Below are 15,492 nucleotides of genomic sequence, written 5' to 3' on the forward strand. Positions count from 1 at the left end.
ATCCGAGTAAAATGAGCTGCCAGGAAGATGCGCCTGGTTGATCCAGTGCCCTCTGTCTCCCCTGGCACACGGCCCGGCCTCAGAGGCAAACTTAGCAAAGTCCCTCAGTCAGGGATCGGAACGGGCCTTGGCGTTCTGTTGTTTTGTTTTGCAACAATGCAGACGTGAGACATCGCAGTTCTAGCCCGGGCGCTAATCTCCGGGCCATATTCGCCGTTTTGGGTCTCCAGGAGCCTCAAATGTAAAACAAGGCGATTAGAAGCCTCCTAAGCTAGGGGCATTGCGCCTCGGACGGTCCGTCTTCGGGCCTAGCGGTCCTCGGGGCCCTCAGGGCTCCGCGGGGCTGGGGTGAGAGTGCGGGGATGCCTAGGCAGGCGGCAGGGCCAGGGCTCTGTGGGACCGCTTATACACAACCGCGGGGTCTACGGACCTCGCTCCTCCCCGGACAGGGCGGGACGGGGAAGTCCCGCCCCGCAGCCCAAGTCCTGGGCGGCCCCGAGGGCTGTGTCCGCCTCCTTCCTGCCACCGCGCCCCTGGGCAGGGAGGGCGACCCTGGGCCGGGAGGGTGGGTCCGAGCCCAGAAGAGAAAGAGGGGCAGAGGCTGGCGGGTCATGCCCTGGTCGCCACGCGCCGCTCTCTTCTGGGACCTGGTCCTGGGCGTACTGGGCACCCTCGCCTTCCTGATCGACCTGGGCGCCGACCTGTGGGCCGCGAGCCAGTATGTGCTCAGCGGTCGCTACCTGTGGGCCGCGCTAGTGCTGGCGCTGTTGGGCCTCTCCTCAGTCGCGCTGCAGCTCTTCAGCTGGGTCTGGCTGCGCGCCGACCTCTCCAGCCCGCACGCGCCGAAGCCCCCAGGCCACTGCCTGGCGCTGTTGCATGTCCTGCAGCTGGGCTACCTATACAGGTGAGCGCCCTGCCCTCCGGGAGAGGGAGGGGGAACGGAAGTCAACGTCACCTCCTGCAGCTGGGCTGGTAGCGCAGGTGAGAGCCCTGACCCCGCGACGGGGGCGGAGAGGAGAGGACTGAGACCCTGAGGAGGAAACTAAGCGCCTTGTAGTTTAGCGGGCGCCTCTCCCTACAGGCGAGTTCCTGATCCCTGATGAGGGAGAAATCCTGCTGGCAGCCCTCAGAGCTCATGAACGGCACCCTTCCTGGCACAGCTGAAGAAACTGAGGCCCAGAGAGGGAAGGGAGGCACATGACTTGGAGTCGGACCCTTTGGGATCCAATCCTGGCTTTACCACCTGTGTGGCTTTATTCCTGCCTCTCTCTGAGCCTCAGTTTCCTCCTCTGTTAAAGGAGGTAGTGATCTAGAGATAGGTGTGGCTGGCAGGCCTGTGGTGAAGGGCAGAGAGGGAAGTGCCCCACACAGTGCCTGGTGGCAACAGACCTCCCGTTGCTTTTAGCTGTGGGTGGAGCCTTGGGCAATTCACTTGACCCCTCTGGGTCTCAGTTTACTCATTGTTCCAGAGGCTCACGGCGTAAGGATTAAATGGAATGAGACCTGTTAATTACCCTGGTGCAGAGTAAGCGGGCAGCAAGTGTCAGCTAGCTTCATGAGCAGCTCGGTCACCCTGGAGTTTTAGCAGCCCTGACCCCCAGAGCAGCGCTTGTTCCCTCACGGCCAGTGCCTCCCACCCTGTCTTTCCCAGTTGTGTTCTCCCTGAACACTTGCTCCCCACCCCCCCGCCTCACTCCCAGACCAAGCAAGAGGGCGGAGGTGGGGTCTGACACATCCATGTCCCTGGAGCCATGTAGGGTTGGGCTCAGGCGGGGGCCCTCTAGAGATGGGGAAACTGAAACGAAGGGGTCAGAGTCACGTGAAGTCAGGACATGATGTGGTCTGGGTTGGGATGGGACGGACGGAGCCAGGATCTGCTCTTGAATCCATGTTTACAGATTCTCTCCAGATCTTGCCTTGAGTCTCCAGGAGTGGGCGAGGGGAGCTTTGAATGTTGCAGTGTTGCCTGAGGGACTGTCCAGGCGTCAATAACACCTTGGGTGCACACGAAGGGGCACAGTTATTACAGTCCTGGCAGCCCGCAGTGAACCCTGAATCTATAATTACATCATGTATCTTCTGTTTCTGCTGAGCAGGAGTCAGACAGACTGTACTGAGCTTTGGTTGAGAAAACGGTGTCTCTGTTCCTGCCTGTGACTAGGCTGAGGCCTCTGCCAGGGCACTGGGGGACCTCCCCCCGCCCCGAACTCGGGCCTGCTCCCTGAGTGTGTTGTCAAGTTCATCCAGGGGAAGTGACAGTAAACATCTGATGAATGAACTTGCAATGAGTGAATGGCCTCACCTTCCAATAGCCAACTGAGATCAGTTCTGGGCGGGGCGAGATCTTGGTGGATCCTCCACTGCCCCCTCATGCCAGTGGATCTCTCAGGCCTGTCTGTCCAACCTCTGGACTCTCTTAACTCTGCCCCGTCTGTTCCCATCGCTCTGGGCAGGCCTGTTAAATGGGTCCCTGGGCGCTCTTTCTGTAGCACAGTAGGACCTGTCTTGCCTGTGCTCAGAAGCTCTCAACGGCTTCCTTCCCCACAGGACCCTAAGAAATTCTTACACTTGCTAACATTTGAGAATGCCCTCTTTAGGGAATTTCCCAGTACACCTTTCAAATTCAGACAGCTTTGGGTCCAAATCCTGTTTCCACCGCTCATTTGCTCTTTGGTCCTGTTTCCCCATCTGTAAAATGGGGATATTGTAAAGGAGTAAATGGGACAAGGTTTGTGACGAGCTTGGTATGGTGGCTACCGCAGAAGTAATAGCTGTTGTATTTATCCCCACTTCACAGATGAAGAAACAAGTTCAGTGAGGTAAGTCGCTTGCCCAAGGCCTTATAGCATGTATGTGACGAGCTGGGGTTTGAGCCTGTCTGCGTCCACTCGATGGGTACGGAAGGAGGAATGCCACAAGATGCTAACTGGGCCCCTTGGGGCGTCGTGTGTACCGCCTAGGTGCCTGCAGGGGCTGCGGCAGGGGCTGCTGGTGTGGCGGCAGGAGGTGCCTACCCAGTTCGACTTGGCCTATGCCGACTTCCTCTCCCTGGACGTCAGCATGCTACGGCTCTTTGAGACCTTCCTGGAGATGACACCGCAGCTCACGCTGGTGCTGGCCATCACGCTGCAGAGCGGCAGTGCCGAGTACTACCAGTGTGAGTGTCAGGCCCTCGGCCAGCCCCCCTTTTACCCCTTGGGAAAGTTGCCCACAAATGTCAGAAAGGTTTTCACTCTTTTATAAAGGCTGCTTAGAAAATAGGAGAATGTCCTTTAGTCGGGCAGGTCTGTGTTCAAATCCAAAGTTATGCTCTAGCCTTGAGTTCAGACAAAGGACCCCACCTCTCTGAGCTATCAGTTTGTTCTCATCTGGACAAATAAATGGATGTAATAAATGATCCTACCTCATAAGGTTAATGAAAGGTTTAAGTGAAGTGATGCCTATAAAGCCTGGCGCCTAGTGCATAATAAATCTTAAGTGTAATTTTTACTATTTTGGAGATAACAGGTGAAGTGTGTAGGGTGCCTGACGCCTAGTAAGCAACTTGTTGATCAATAGATAAACTACTGAGCACTTTTGTACATGCAGAGTGCCTTTTTTTTTTGTTTTTTTTCGGTACGCGGGCCTCTTACTGTTGTGGCCTCTCCCGTTGCAAAGCACAGGCTCCGGACACGCAGGCTCAGCGGCCATGGCTCACGGGCCCAGCCGCTCCGCGTCATGTGGGATCTTCCCGGACCGGGGCACGAACCCGTGTCCCCTAGCATCGGCAGGCGGACTCTCAACCACTGCGCCACCAGGGAAGCCCCGTGCCTTTGTTTTGATCGAGCACCTTTGTGCCTGGCCCTGTGTTAGGAACACCACAGTGAATAAGGAGATGGACACAGCCCCTGGCCTGCCAGGACCGTAGACTGTAAAGCAGGTAGTTACAGTAAAGCATGTGGAGTGATCTGAAAAGGAAGAGGCGGGTGGCCTCATAAAACACAGGAGAGGTTTGTGCAAAGAGAAGCTTTGGGAGGGCTTTTAGGGAAGTTGCCCAAGGTCACAGGCCAGCTGGCAGCCAAGTTAGGACTCCAGCTCACATCTGATTCGGGGTCTAGGCTTCCCCTTCTCCTCCTCAGCCCTCGCACACCTGCTGCCGTACCAGGCACAGCCTCCCAAGGAGCCAGTCCCAGCTCTGCCTCCACTCTCTGCGGGACTTGGAGATCCCCTCTCTGGCCTCAGTTTCCACAGCTGTACAAGCTGGGGAGTTGGACTCAGTCTCCAAGGGCCCTTTCAGTTTGCTAATCTGAGTCTGCAGTATTAATTGAAAAACAAAACAAAAACCAGTAATAGCAGCCATCACGATTGAGTGCCTGCTATCAGCCAGCCCTGAGGAAAGTGCTTTATTGTCATCATCGCTTACATTCATAGCGCCTCTAGTTTGGTGCTACATTTATCTCCATTTTACACAAGAGGAAAGAGATGCCGAAAGGTGAAGTGATTTGCCCTGGGACACACAGCACTCATTGTGCATGTACCATCGGGCCTCTGTCTGTGAGTCCTGCATCCACAGATTCAGAGGGCTGGCTCTGTTATGCCATTTTATATTAGGGACTTGAGCATCCGCGGATTTTGGGAACCAATCCCCTGTGGATACTGAGGGATGACTGTGTTTTTTGTTTGTCTCTTTGAAGGCAGTGGGTGTCTAGGACCAGGGCTAAATGGGGACAGTCTACACTGTGTATGGAGGGAGTGGGGATGGGGGATTGAGGGAAGAGACAGGTTTTCCCAACTTTTGTTTAGCAAACATGTATTCAGCTGCTGTTATATGCCAGCTTCTGGGGGATCCCTGGGGAGCAGAATCTGTTTCCTACCCTGATGGAGCTCAGAGATAAGGAAATAATTACTGTGTGATAAGACTCCAGAGAGGAATGGGGTGCTATAGGAGCTGCACAGCGGAGTGGGGTGGGGTGGGGTCCAGATGGGTGACTATAGGGGATAATGAAGCCAGAACTTGCAGGGTAAGGAGGAGTAGGCCAGGGGAACCAGGGCGTGGGTCCACCTAATACCAAGGGCACCGCTTGTCAGCTCCGAGAACGCGGCACGCTGGCAAACTGGAGGAACATCAGCCCTGCTGAGACCCCGGGTGTGGGGTGGTTACAAAGGCCACAGATCTGATTCCAGGCTGGGAGTGGGTTCCTGACCCATAGCAGGTCCCCAGCAAACATCTGTTGACTGAATGCAATAGGGAGGGGGTGGGGAGGAAGCAGTCGAGAGATGCTTCCAGCCCTCGTTGGAGGACCTGGCGCTTCTAGTCCAGGATGGGCAACTAGGAGGTGGGATAGGATCCCCACTGTACACTTCGAGTCTTGGAAAATCAAAGCTGGGGCCCAGTCTGAGGGTGGAGGGGAGTAGAGGCTGTTCCACCCATATAACAGGGACATCCCTTTTGGCCCCGGAAGGCAGCTTCAGCTAGAGGCCTGTCGCCACCCCATGGGATTTCCTGCTTCCCTTTCTGAGACTAAGAAGGGGGAACTGGACTGCTGATTTTCAGATCCAAGAAAGGCGTGGGCTCTTCTGGGAAAGGAAGGCTTACAGGGCCCTAGAAGATGCTCAGGGTGTGGCCAAGGCTCAGGGGTGCCGGATGCCGGGTGACAGGGGTGCCGATGGGACTGTATAAGTCACACACCTTCTCATCCGTGAAAAATATAACCGTGGTAGCACCTGAAAAGGAAAGGTTTGCGGTGAAGGGCAGACTCCATATGGATCCTAGCTCTGTTTGGGGTTGTGTGAACTTGCTGGTCTCCAGCTGTAGTTTTCCCTTCAACAAATCGGGGGCCGTAATACCCACGTCAGCGTGGCTACGAGGCCTTCGCAGTACCCGTGGCCTCTGGGGAGTGCCTGCAGGCTGCCCGCAGGGCTCACCTGTCTCCTCTTCCTCTTCGTAGGGGTCAGCATCTGCACGTCCTTTGTGGGTATCTCGTGGGCACTGCTCGACTACCACCGGGCCCTGCGCACCTGCCTCCCCTCCAAGCCCCTCCTGGGGCTGGGTGCCTCCGTGATCTACTTCCTGTGGAACCTGCTGCTGCTGTGGCCCCGAGTCCTGGTCGTGGCCCTGTTCTCAGCCCTCTTCCCCCGCTATGTGGCCCTGCACTTCCTGGGCCTGTGGCTGGTGTTGCTGTTCTGGGTGTGGCTTCAGGGCACGGACTTTATGCCAGATCCCTGCTCCGAGTGGCTGTACCGGGCGACGGTGGCCACCATCCTTTATTTCTCCTGGTTCAACGTGGCTGAGGGCCGAACCCGAGGCCGTGCTACCATCCACCTGGCGTTCCTCCTGAATGATAGCCTTCTGCTGGTGGTCGCCTGGGTGACCCAGAGCACCTGGCTGCCCAGCGGGTGCCTGCTACAGAGGCTGCTGCCTGCGGCCGGCGCCTGCTTCCTCCTGGGGCTGGCTCTGCGGCTGGTCTACTACCGCTGGCTGCACCCCAGCTGCCGCTGGGAGCCTGACCAGGTGGACGGGACCTGGGGTCTGCACTCCCTCGAGGGGCGTCAGCTGCCTCAGAACAGGCGCATGGCCCATTTGGCTAAGAACTTTTTCCCCAAAGGTAGGGATGAGGCTGCTTTGCCATGGAAGGGAGAGGTGAATGGTGTCCTTTGAGGCAGGGTCAGACCCAGCCAAGGGGACTGAAGGCCAGATGGAATCAGTTGGTAGAATGTAGAAGATAAGCTACTTATGCTGCTATGGGCCTTGATTCACTCAACGGGCACTTGATACCTGATCTGTGCCAGGCGCTGGAGGCCAGAGTTGAGTAAGACAGAGGCCTGCCCTCAAGGATGAGAACAAGATGAGAAGGGCTGGGCCCTGGAGGGTCCAGGGCCCCAATTATTTATGAAACACTTTGGGAGGAAAGAAGAGACCCCCCTCTTCCCTTCCCCCCAAACAAGTAGAACCCCAAAGCATCCCGGTGTTGGTATTTTTACCTCCCTGGCTACCTCTAAAATAATTGGTGGAGCTGTTGTCCCACCCTTGGTTCCCCTATCCTGGGCTGGAAGGCCCCAGGACCTCCAGGATGTGTTCTCTGGAATTCTTCCTCCCCTGCCCCACCCCAGTCATTCAGTTCATTCAGCAAATGTTTACCGAGGGCCTTTTACGTGCCAGAAGCATCCTTCTAGCCTTGGCAGATCAGCTGCCATTCCAGCTTCACCCCTTACCCTCTCCAGATACTCCAGAACAGGCTCTCAGGCTGGAAGCCAGGGATGCCTGACTGCCTGTCAGCCCTGTCAGCCCCTCCAAGGCCTTAGTGCAGCTGGCCCGGCCTCTGCCTCTGCTCTCAAGGGGCGACCTTTCAACCAAGTGCCTTGTGAACCTGCGGTCTGGGCCGTGGCTCAGCCCGCCGAGTATGTTTTTGTGCTTCAGGCAGCGTACTTTCTACCTCAGTCTGTGTGGGTGGAAGAGGTGTGTATCTGCGTCTCTGTAAGCGAGAGACACGTGTTGTCTTTGTTGAACAGTATTATTAGATTATTATTAAAACCTCATGAAATCCCCTAGCCTAGTTGTGTCATTAAATCCGCCACCAAGTTCAAAGCTGCCTGGAAAAAAGGGGTCAGGGACACAAAGTCCTCCTCTCAAAGTTGGTAAAGACCCTGGGACCGGAGGAGAGGGCTGGCTCAGGCAAGACTTCTTAACCTTGCTTTCTAAGCATCGGGAGCTGGTGAGCCAGTGTGGTGTTGACTGCTCAGGTGGGCATCAGAACCCAGATCTGGGCTGACTCTAGCATGTGCTCTTAGCCGGCTCTGCTGCTGGGCCTGGCGGGAGTAGGTACACCTTTGGTATCAGGAAGTGAATATGCGAGCGCAGGTGAAGAAAGGTCTTTTTGCTGGGAGGTCACTGGGAGCGATGCAGTGATGACAGGGGATGTGGATGTGGGCAGTGGTGTTGGGGAAGTCTGTGGTTTGGAGAAACAAGGAGCAGGGAAAGGAAACTGGAGACAGAAGGAAAGGTTCATCACCACTGGGACGGGATCCAGGAGAGTCTGTTATTCATTCATTCATCTAGTGGAGACACAGTAAACAGAATAAGTGAAAGAATGTATCAGATAGTGTTAAGTGCTAAATGAAAAATAAGGTAGGGAGAGTGCGTGTGTGCTGTAGGTGGGAGTTACAATTTTATATAGAATGGCTGGGAAGGCCTCCCTGAGAAACTGATATACGTCCTAAAGGAGGTGAGGATGACAGCCACGCAGATGTGCTTTATTCCAGACACCAAGTCAGCAGTGACTGGATGAAGGAGGGCTTGTAGCAGTTATACTGGCCTGGAGCCAAGGCTGACACAGAGATGAAGGTTGGGAGCAGGGAGGAACTCTGGGAAGATGATGCTGGTGTTTTTACATACACAGAATGGTAGAGGTAGAAAGGATCTCCAGGATCACTTAGTCCAATGATTTTCAGACTTCTGAATTTCATGAACCAATATAATGGCCAACATGGTTGCCAAGTTAACTTTAATGAAAAAGGGCATAAAAACTACCGCCATCTATTATCTTGTCTTATGAAAGGGCATATAACCTCAGAAAGAGGATCATTTTTTTAATTGACTATAAACACACATTTGCACACACACAAAAGTGAAATCATTATTTTTCTCAACTCATAGGGAATATCAAGGACCTCAGAGAGCTCAGAGAGCAGGCTTGGCCTTTATAAATCCCTGGGCTTAATGTCCAACGTAGCCTCAAACATAGCTTCTAAGGGGTTCACTAAAACAAATACTTGCTCTCAACTGTACTTCAATTAAAGCAAAACAAAACAAAACTTGCTACATTTACTTTTCTCTACTTCTTCCTGTCATATGTGGAGAAGACTAGGCTCTGGGGAGATGCCATACATGCCCAAACAGATGATGCAGTGTAGTGTCTTAGGCTATTTCCCCTGAGAAAATCCAAAAAGATGTTTAATTTTTTGGCTAAGCTCTCATCCGTATTCTCTAGATGAAATTGTCAAATAAGGGTAACAGGTATGTAATTTAAAAAGCTGTGGAATTTAGTGACCGTTTCATTTGTAAATAAAGTTTACAGAATCAAGAATTTAAAAAAGATGACAGTGATGTTACTTGTAATTAGAAATTTCCTTTGAAGATTTCCATTGTTTTTTTTTTTTTTGTCAAGAAACTTGTTTTTGAAGAATAAAAAAGCTCTTCTTGATTTGCTCATTTTAACCTGCCACCGGAAAGGTTCTTGAGAAACGTGCAGATGTTACACCTATTGGAGGGGGAGATGGAGATGTTTACTCTTTGGGCTTAAAAACTAATAACACTCTGATACCTGTACTTCTGACCGATTAACAAGTTTGCTTCAACTATATTGTGGCTCAAAATGTGCATCTTCTGATGAAAAGATTTAATGCCTCAGAATACAGGACAACCCCCTCTTTTCTGGGGGGAATTAATTTGGGGAAAAATACATCTTATAGTCTGACATGTATGGTACTTGGAAGCTAGAACCCAATTCTAATCTCCATTGGAAAAAAAGGCAAAAGGATTCCTAACTGTTCTCCAGACCAATGAACAGTCAGACTCAAATCTAAAGAAATGAAGAGAGAAAAAGTAGTTGATGTAACATGAAAACAAGCCAAATCAAACAGTTTGGTATCAATTTGTCAGTTTTATTGCTTTTGCATTTTAAACTCAGCACAGCAAGGTGTTGATTTTTTTAATAATTAAATTTCAGCACATTTGACAGCAAATGAAATCTCTTGGCGTTCCAGTCCTAAACTTTGAAAAGTGATGTATTTTAGAAACAATTAAGAAATAAACTTTCCCTTGCAAATTATTTTAAAATATTTAGTTTTTCTCATTTATTTATACCAAATGGTTAGTTTTGTTTGTTTCTTTTGGTGAAATTAATGACTCAGTTACTGAAAGGGTGCCATCTTTCTAATGAGCTCTTCTGATTTTTTATGAAGCCCTACTTAGAAGCCTACTCAGCTGGGCAACTGGGCTGATCCTACTCAGAAAAGACACAGGAGCAAACCATATAGAAAATAAAAACTTTATTTTTTCAAGTTTATAAGATAGTTCCCATTACATATAACATTATGGTCAAGGACTCTACAGCCACAAATGCCCGCAGTCACATAAATATATCTAATCAGTGCCTTTTCCTGCTAAATGAGGCATCTGAAGTCCAGAGGGTCATGTTTTGAGTAGAGGTCGTCCTTAATGGGATGGCTCCCATCAGTGCATTTAGGAACTAGCCGGGGTAGCCTTGCTTGCTAGAGCTGTCTGACTCAGAGGAGAAGAAGGGACAGAGGGCCTGCTGATCAGAGGTGGGACAGAACTAGATTTTCTCTCCTGGTTTAAGATATTTTAAAATCTCAGAATTCAGATTTGGCCTCTACAGGGTATTTGGGGAATTCCAACTTTTGGATGAAAAAGGAAGCCAATTTAGTGGTAAGAAACAGAAGCCTGCTTAAGAGGGGTCCTAACTGCCCCCTTCCTGCAGGAGTGAGGAGAGGAAGGCCCCGAGCCCACCAGCCCTTGGCTTAGACCATCGCTCTCCCAGGAAGAGGGAGAGCGTGGCTCCGCCCCCCGGCTCCTCTCCCCCACGGTTCAGTGGCACCGACACCCATTCAAGGTAGTGAACATCTAGAAGCTCCATATACTACAGCTGGAGTTTGCCAATCAGATTCTGCTTGGAGCTTTAACGCGAACAAGTTTTTGTAAACTGCAAACAAGCTGTGGCACAAGTCTCCTGGGACACTAGCTTTGCTCCCCCAACTTGCAGAAGACAGGAATACCCCAAACCAAATAAAAGCCCAAGTAGGCATCTAAATCTGGAGCAGGCATCCACTCTCCTGGACACCACCAGCTGCCCCAGGGGCACCGGACAGGGTGATGCTAAGGCACAGTCAGTTTTACATTCGAAAGTAAAGCCACCTCTTAAACCCAGGACACAGCTGACAACTTGATTCCCTACTAGAGACGGCCTAGCTCTCACCACGAAATGTGCAGACCCATCTTACGGGACCCACGGTGCCCAGCTGGGAAAGGACTCATCGTGTGGCTTATTCCATGGGGACTCCTTCTAGTAAAGAGGGCTTCCCCCTTGATGAAAGGACCCACAGTATCCTTTCGACCTCAGCCTCCAGGAACTCGTGGTGCTGCCTACTTGTTTTCCTCTCCAGACCGCTGTGCTGGGGAAGAGGAAAACACAGGCTCCAAGAAGATCACTCGGTTCCCTGAACAATTCATTTTGGCAAAGAGGAGCCAGGAAGCTCCATTTTCTGTCTACCCTCTAAACCACCAGAGAAGAGCAAAGGCGGCACTGCTCAGAGAGCTTCCTCACCTCTCTTAGCCAATTTCAAGTTCCTTTTGCAAAGACGTAAGCCGTGCAGTCAGAGCAGGAGGGAAAAGGCCATCGCAAAGGGACTCCAGGTCATATTCTAGGAATAAAGAGCTTGTCCCAGCGGGCAGGGAGAGGGAAGTGTGTGTGTGTGGACCTGTGTGCACGACGTGGGTACCGCTCTGCAGCCTGAAGCACAGCACGTAGGGTGGCCTACGTCCAGGGCAAGAAACCAACAGCTCTACTGCCGGTACGGGGAGGGCTTGGGGCCTGGAAGTACAGACCCACCCTAGAGCATTCTAAGATAAATTACCAAGCAAGGCGGAGCAGCATCTGGGCAACTATGCTGAACTCAGACCAAGAAGGTCCGCCTCAGGCTTTGTATTTCCCGTCCAAAGGAAACAGGCCAAAGAGGCAGCTAAGTAATGAGCACTGACTTGAGCTCCTCTCCAAAAACATCTTCTCTAAAACTGAGTCACGAAGCACTTTCTCAATCAGTTCTGAGGGAATGTGTGTATACCAGCCTTTCTCTGGGTGATCTGGCTTTGGAAGGAACCTGACCCCTTTGTGCTGCAACATCTCTGAAAATGGATATGCAGAATCTCTGAGTACAAGCACTTATAGCTGGGGTTGGTCAAGGATGCCTCCTACTAAGGACCCAGACTGCACCTCTCTGAGGTGCTTATAAAATCACCTCTCTCTGTGCAACCTGGAAGAGGCCGAACTTCCTCAGCTCTACGGAAGTTTATTCTGCCTGAGCAGGTGCCCAGGCCAGTCTTGGAGGGATGGGGCATCCACAAACACAGCTGGACTGAACGCTGCGACCAGTGCCTGGGCACCCACCGATCCTCCCAGAAGTCAGGTTGAGAGATGTTCCTGCATTGGGCCCAAGATTGAGTTTTCAGGCATGGAGTAGGGGGTCTACAACCTCATTTAAATCAGGAAAGTGTTTCTGGCCTTCTGGTTTCCCATTTTAGAAGGGGATTTGAGAAGTGGGAAGGGTATATTCCATGGGAAAACTGGGCTGTGATCGTGGCAATCTGCTCTTCAGTTTCAGGCTGAGATCTGGGTAAATACATGTCCAGAACACCTTTCAACAGGGCTTAAAGGATTCAAAGAAAGTCAAATCCCTTCGTAGTTTTGGCCAAAATGTGATTATGAACCTTTTCTCAGACTTGACTCCTTGGGTCCAAAGCCTGGGGACTGACCAGAGCTGCATGGGGGTGGACATGAGGTACAGAGGGCAGGAAAGGGCCAAGAGCCCAGCACTGATGACTAAGAAGGGCGAGGGCGCTGTAGTGGTGAACATGTGTTGGGGAAGGGTGCTTCTCTGCAGGAGGAAAAGGTGGAATCTTCTTGTTTCAAGAGCCAAAGAAGTGGAAATACCTAAGAAGCCTTAGTTCTTCTCTCCAGTTTGGAGGTAAGCCCCTTGGGACATACCCTTTGACTAAGAGTCAAGCTGAAGGCTTACAATTTACTGTCTAAGAGAAGGAGTTTCTAGGGTTGTGCCGTTTGGTGAAAGGGGAGAGGGACTGGAAAGGGGACTAAGGCTTCTAGGATGGGAACCAGCAAAGTCTACAGTGAATCAGTGTCCATGCCCCACAGTGCAGCCAGCCAGGAGATGGAGGAGCCGGAAGGAAGCCGCCCGAGAGAGCAGAGCGCTGGGCAGCTGAGGAGGTGCTACCGTCACAAAGAGGTATCTCAGATAGTTCAGTTAAGAGTTTCCAAGGAAACTTTACAGACCCCTTTCTTGCTAGAAAGAGGGCGGGAACCTGCTTCAGAGACCAGACCCTTACCTATAAAAATAACATATACATTCACTGGGAATATATTCTACAGCTAAGGAGATTACAAAGACTGCAAGAGATGTTATTATAAAAGTCTGCTGCGTTTATCCTATCACCACAAGTTAATGGCAGTTCTCAATCTGGTCACGGACGCAGAGTACAACTCTGCCCCGAGAATTTCCTTCTCTTTTTCTTCATTTATTTTGACACAAAATAAAACAAAACAAAACCCAGAAGAGTTAAAAGCACTGTAGCTGCGGTGAGTCTATTGTTCTCTCAATCCAACTGTCTTCCGCTCCTAAGCGAGGATGAACACGGGGCTGCAGCTCACTCTTAGCAAAAATAAGCTTCATCTCTTGCAGCTGTTGGTTTTGATTGTGTTCTCGCCAGCATTCCATGGAGAAAGAGTTCCCAGTTGGTTCCGGTCTCTAGCTCCTTTCAGGAGTGAAAAGGAGCTCGCGGGGAAGGCTCTTCATTCCAGTTCTTAGAGAAAATCAAGCTCCAAAGCCTGGTGGAGGGACACCAGGTCTCCGTGGTTTGTGATCCTCCAGAAGGGCATGTTGTGCTGGAAGGGGGAGGAGGGAGGGGAACTGGTTAACCCAACTTCTTTTCGGAGCTTATATTTACCCACACCCCTTCCTTCACAGACCTCTCCCCAAAGTACTTGGTAGCCCTCCTTACTCCTGCCCACCTCATAAGACTGTCATACGGATCAAGTAAGTCATGTGTATAGGGACATATGTATACTACAAGACACTTACAGATGGGAGAGATTTTTATTAGGTTTCAGTGATAACTCTGCTTTTATGAGACAGACTTGTTCTAGCTACTATGTACGATCCTCAGGATCAAATAAAATGACCCATGTAAGAAATCAGTATTAATATGGTATTATTTTCTTATGGATAGTCTATTTTCTATAAGGTTCAGAGCTGCAAAGCCCAAATCTTGTCCATGACCAAGATGAAGAACAGAGAGATCTAGAAAATAATAATCCCACTATATTATGTGATCAGAGTTATGTCCAGAATACTGTGTGCCATTCTGGAAGCCATATTTTAAAGAAGGGCTTTGAAAAACATGAGTGTTGGAAACCATGTTCTATAAAGCTGACGGAAATTACCTTTACTAATCATTTTGTTCAGACTGGTTGCAAGTTACCTGGAATACTGAAAGTCCTAGAACACAGTTCTTTTGGCATGTAACTCAGTGCTTTTTCAAGCCTGCTGCTCACACATAATATTTAAAAGGCCTTGAATATACTGAAGAGGAAGCAGACTTGTTATGTCGTGCTCAGAAGTGCCAGATTAGGACCAGGATACAAAACAGAAATTTTAGTTCAATGGAAGGAGGAACATCCTAAGAGCCTGGATGACCCCACAGTGGAGCAGGATACCTGGGAAGCAGTCTCCTCACCCTTCGGTATATTCAAGCAAGGACTAGAAAGTCTTCTGTCACAGAGGGTGCAGAAAAGATCCCTCGGAGGGAGGAGACTGAGATCTAAGGCATTTTCCAATGGGTGTACTCTGTGGCAGATGACTAGAAGCATGCGCTTAGAGACACAAAGTCTGATAATGACTTGAGTTGTTCTTCTATCTCCCCCACTCACTTCTTCTTCAGACCAAGAAGCACTGATGTCTACATCCACTAGTGTCTTCCCCAGAGGGCAACAAGCACTTTAGAATTAAAGCTGGAAAGCCTGGAGAAGTCTGAATGATTGGCCTTTAGTAGTAAAGTCTCACGCTCTTGAGAAAGCACTGACCTCTAAGATGAAGATGGAAGATGGGGCCCACGTCAGGTTTAATGATTGGCGTCCTTGTAGCAGGGCTCAAAGATTTTAAGATTTTAGAGTGGCAGGGAGGAGATAGAAGGGGAGGATCTAACAACTTACAGGGAAAACTCTGCATGGGGAAAACAATGACCCTCTTTCTTTTTTTTAAAAGAAAAATAGGAGAGGAATAGGAGGAAGAGAAAACACTGTAAATGCACAATAGATGACTACGATTTCTGAGTTTTACCATTCTTCTAACTGCTCAATGTACTCCCGTATGGACTATTTACTTTGCCATGTTACCTGTTTGGCTGCAATTTCTTCATCTCGTCCATCTCCAATCACTACGTATGTGACTTTCTTTCCAAACCTTGACACAATTCTCTCGAAGCAGCTCTCTTTACCTGATGAGAAAAAGAAATTTCCTATTGGGACATTCCTCCCTTTCTTTTTTTCAATACCAAAGAAAAGGGCTGCTGCTAGGTTCACCTGCCTGTGCTTAGACAGAATCAGGGCAGCCCATGTGGTCTGCTTGGTGGGGAGGAGGGGTGGTAGCTAGGGATCCAACAGGCCCTCTGCCCAAAGAATGTGAAATTGTGCCATTCACACAACAGAC

At 50.5% G+C, this 15,492-nt stretch overlaps 2 protein-coding genes across 22 annotated transcripts in view; one reads left to right on the top strand and one right to left on the bottom strand.

Moving 5' to 3' along the window:
* Positions 1-516: 516 nt before the first annotated feature.
* On the top strand, positions 517-11,281 carry XKR8 (XK related 8). Its single transcript, XM_032629392.1, has 3 exons — positions 517-904; positions 2,961-3,157; positions 5,928-11,281. Exons 1-3 carry the CDS (start codon positions 612-614, stop codon positions 6,635-6,637), a joined length of 1,200 nt encoding a protein of 399 aa, XP_032485283.1. The 5' UTR covers positions 517-611; the 3' UTR covers positions 6,638-11,281.
* Positions 10,012-15,492, bottom strand: part of EYA3 (EYA transcriptional coactivator and phosphatase 3) — a 144,054-nt gene continuing 138,573 nt past the window's right edge. For all 21 annotated transcript variants that reach the window (XM_032629277.1, XM_032629351.1, XM_032629298.1 and 18 more), the window contains 2 exons: positions 15,180-15,280; positions 10,012-13,670 (listed from right to left, as the gene is read on the bottom strand). In XM_032629277.1, the coding sequence (XP_032485168.1) occupies positions 13,590-13,670; positions 15,180-15,280 (182 nt within the window). In that variant the 3' untranslated portion in view covers positions 10,012-13,589. The remainder of the gene's footprint in view (positions 13,671-15,179; positions 15,281-15,492) is intronic.

This window comes from Phocoena sinus, chromosome 1, assembly GCF_008692025.1.
Source record: "Phocoena sinus isolate mPhoSin1 chromosome 1, mPhoSin1.pri, whole genome shotgun sequence".
Classification (NCBI taxonomy): Eukaryota; Metazoa; Chordata; class Mammalia; order Artiodactyla; family Phocoenidae; genus Phocoena; species Phocoena sinus.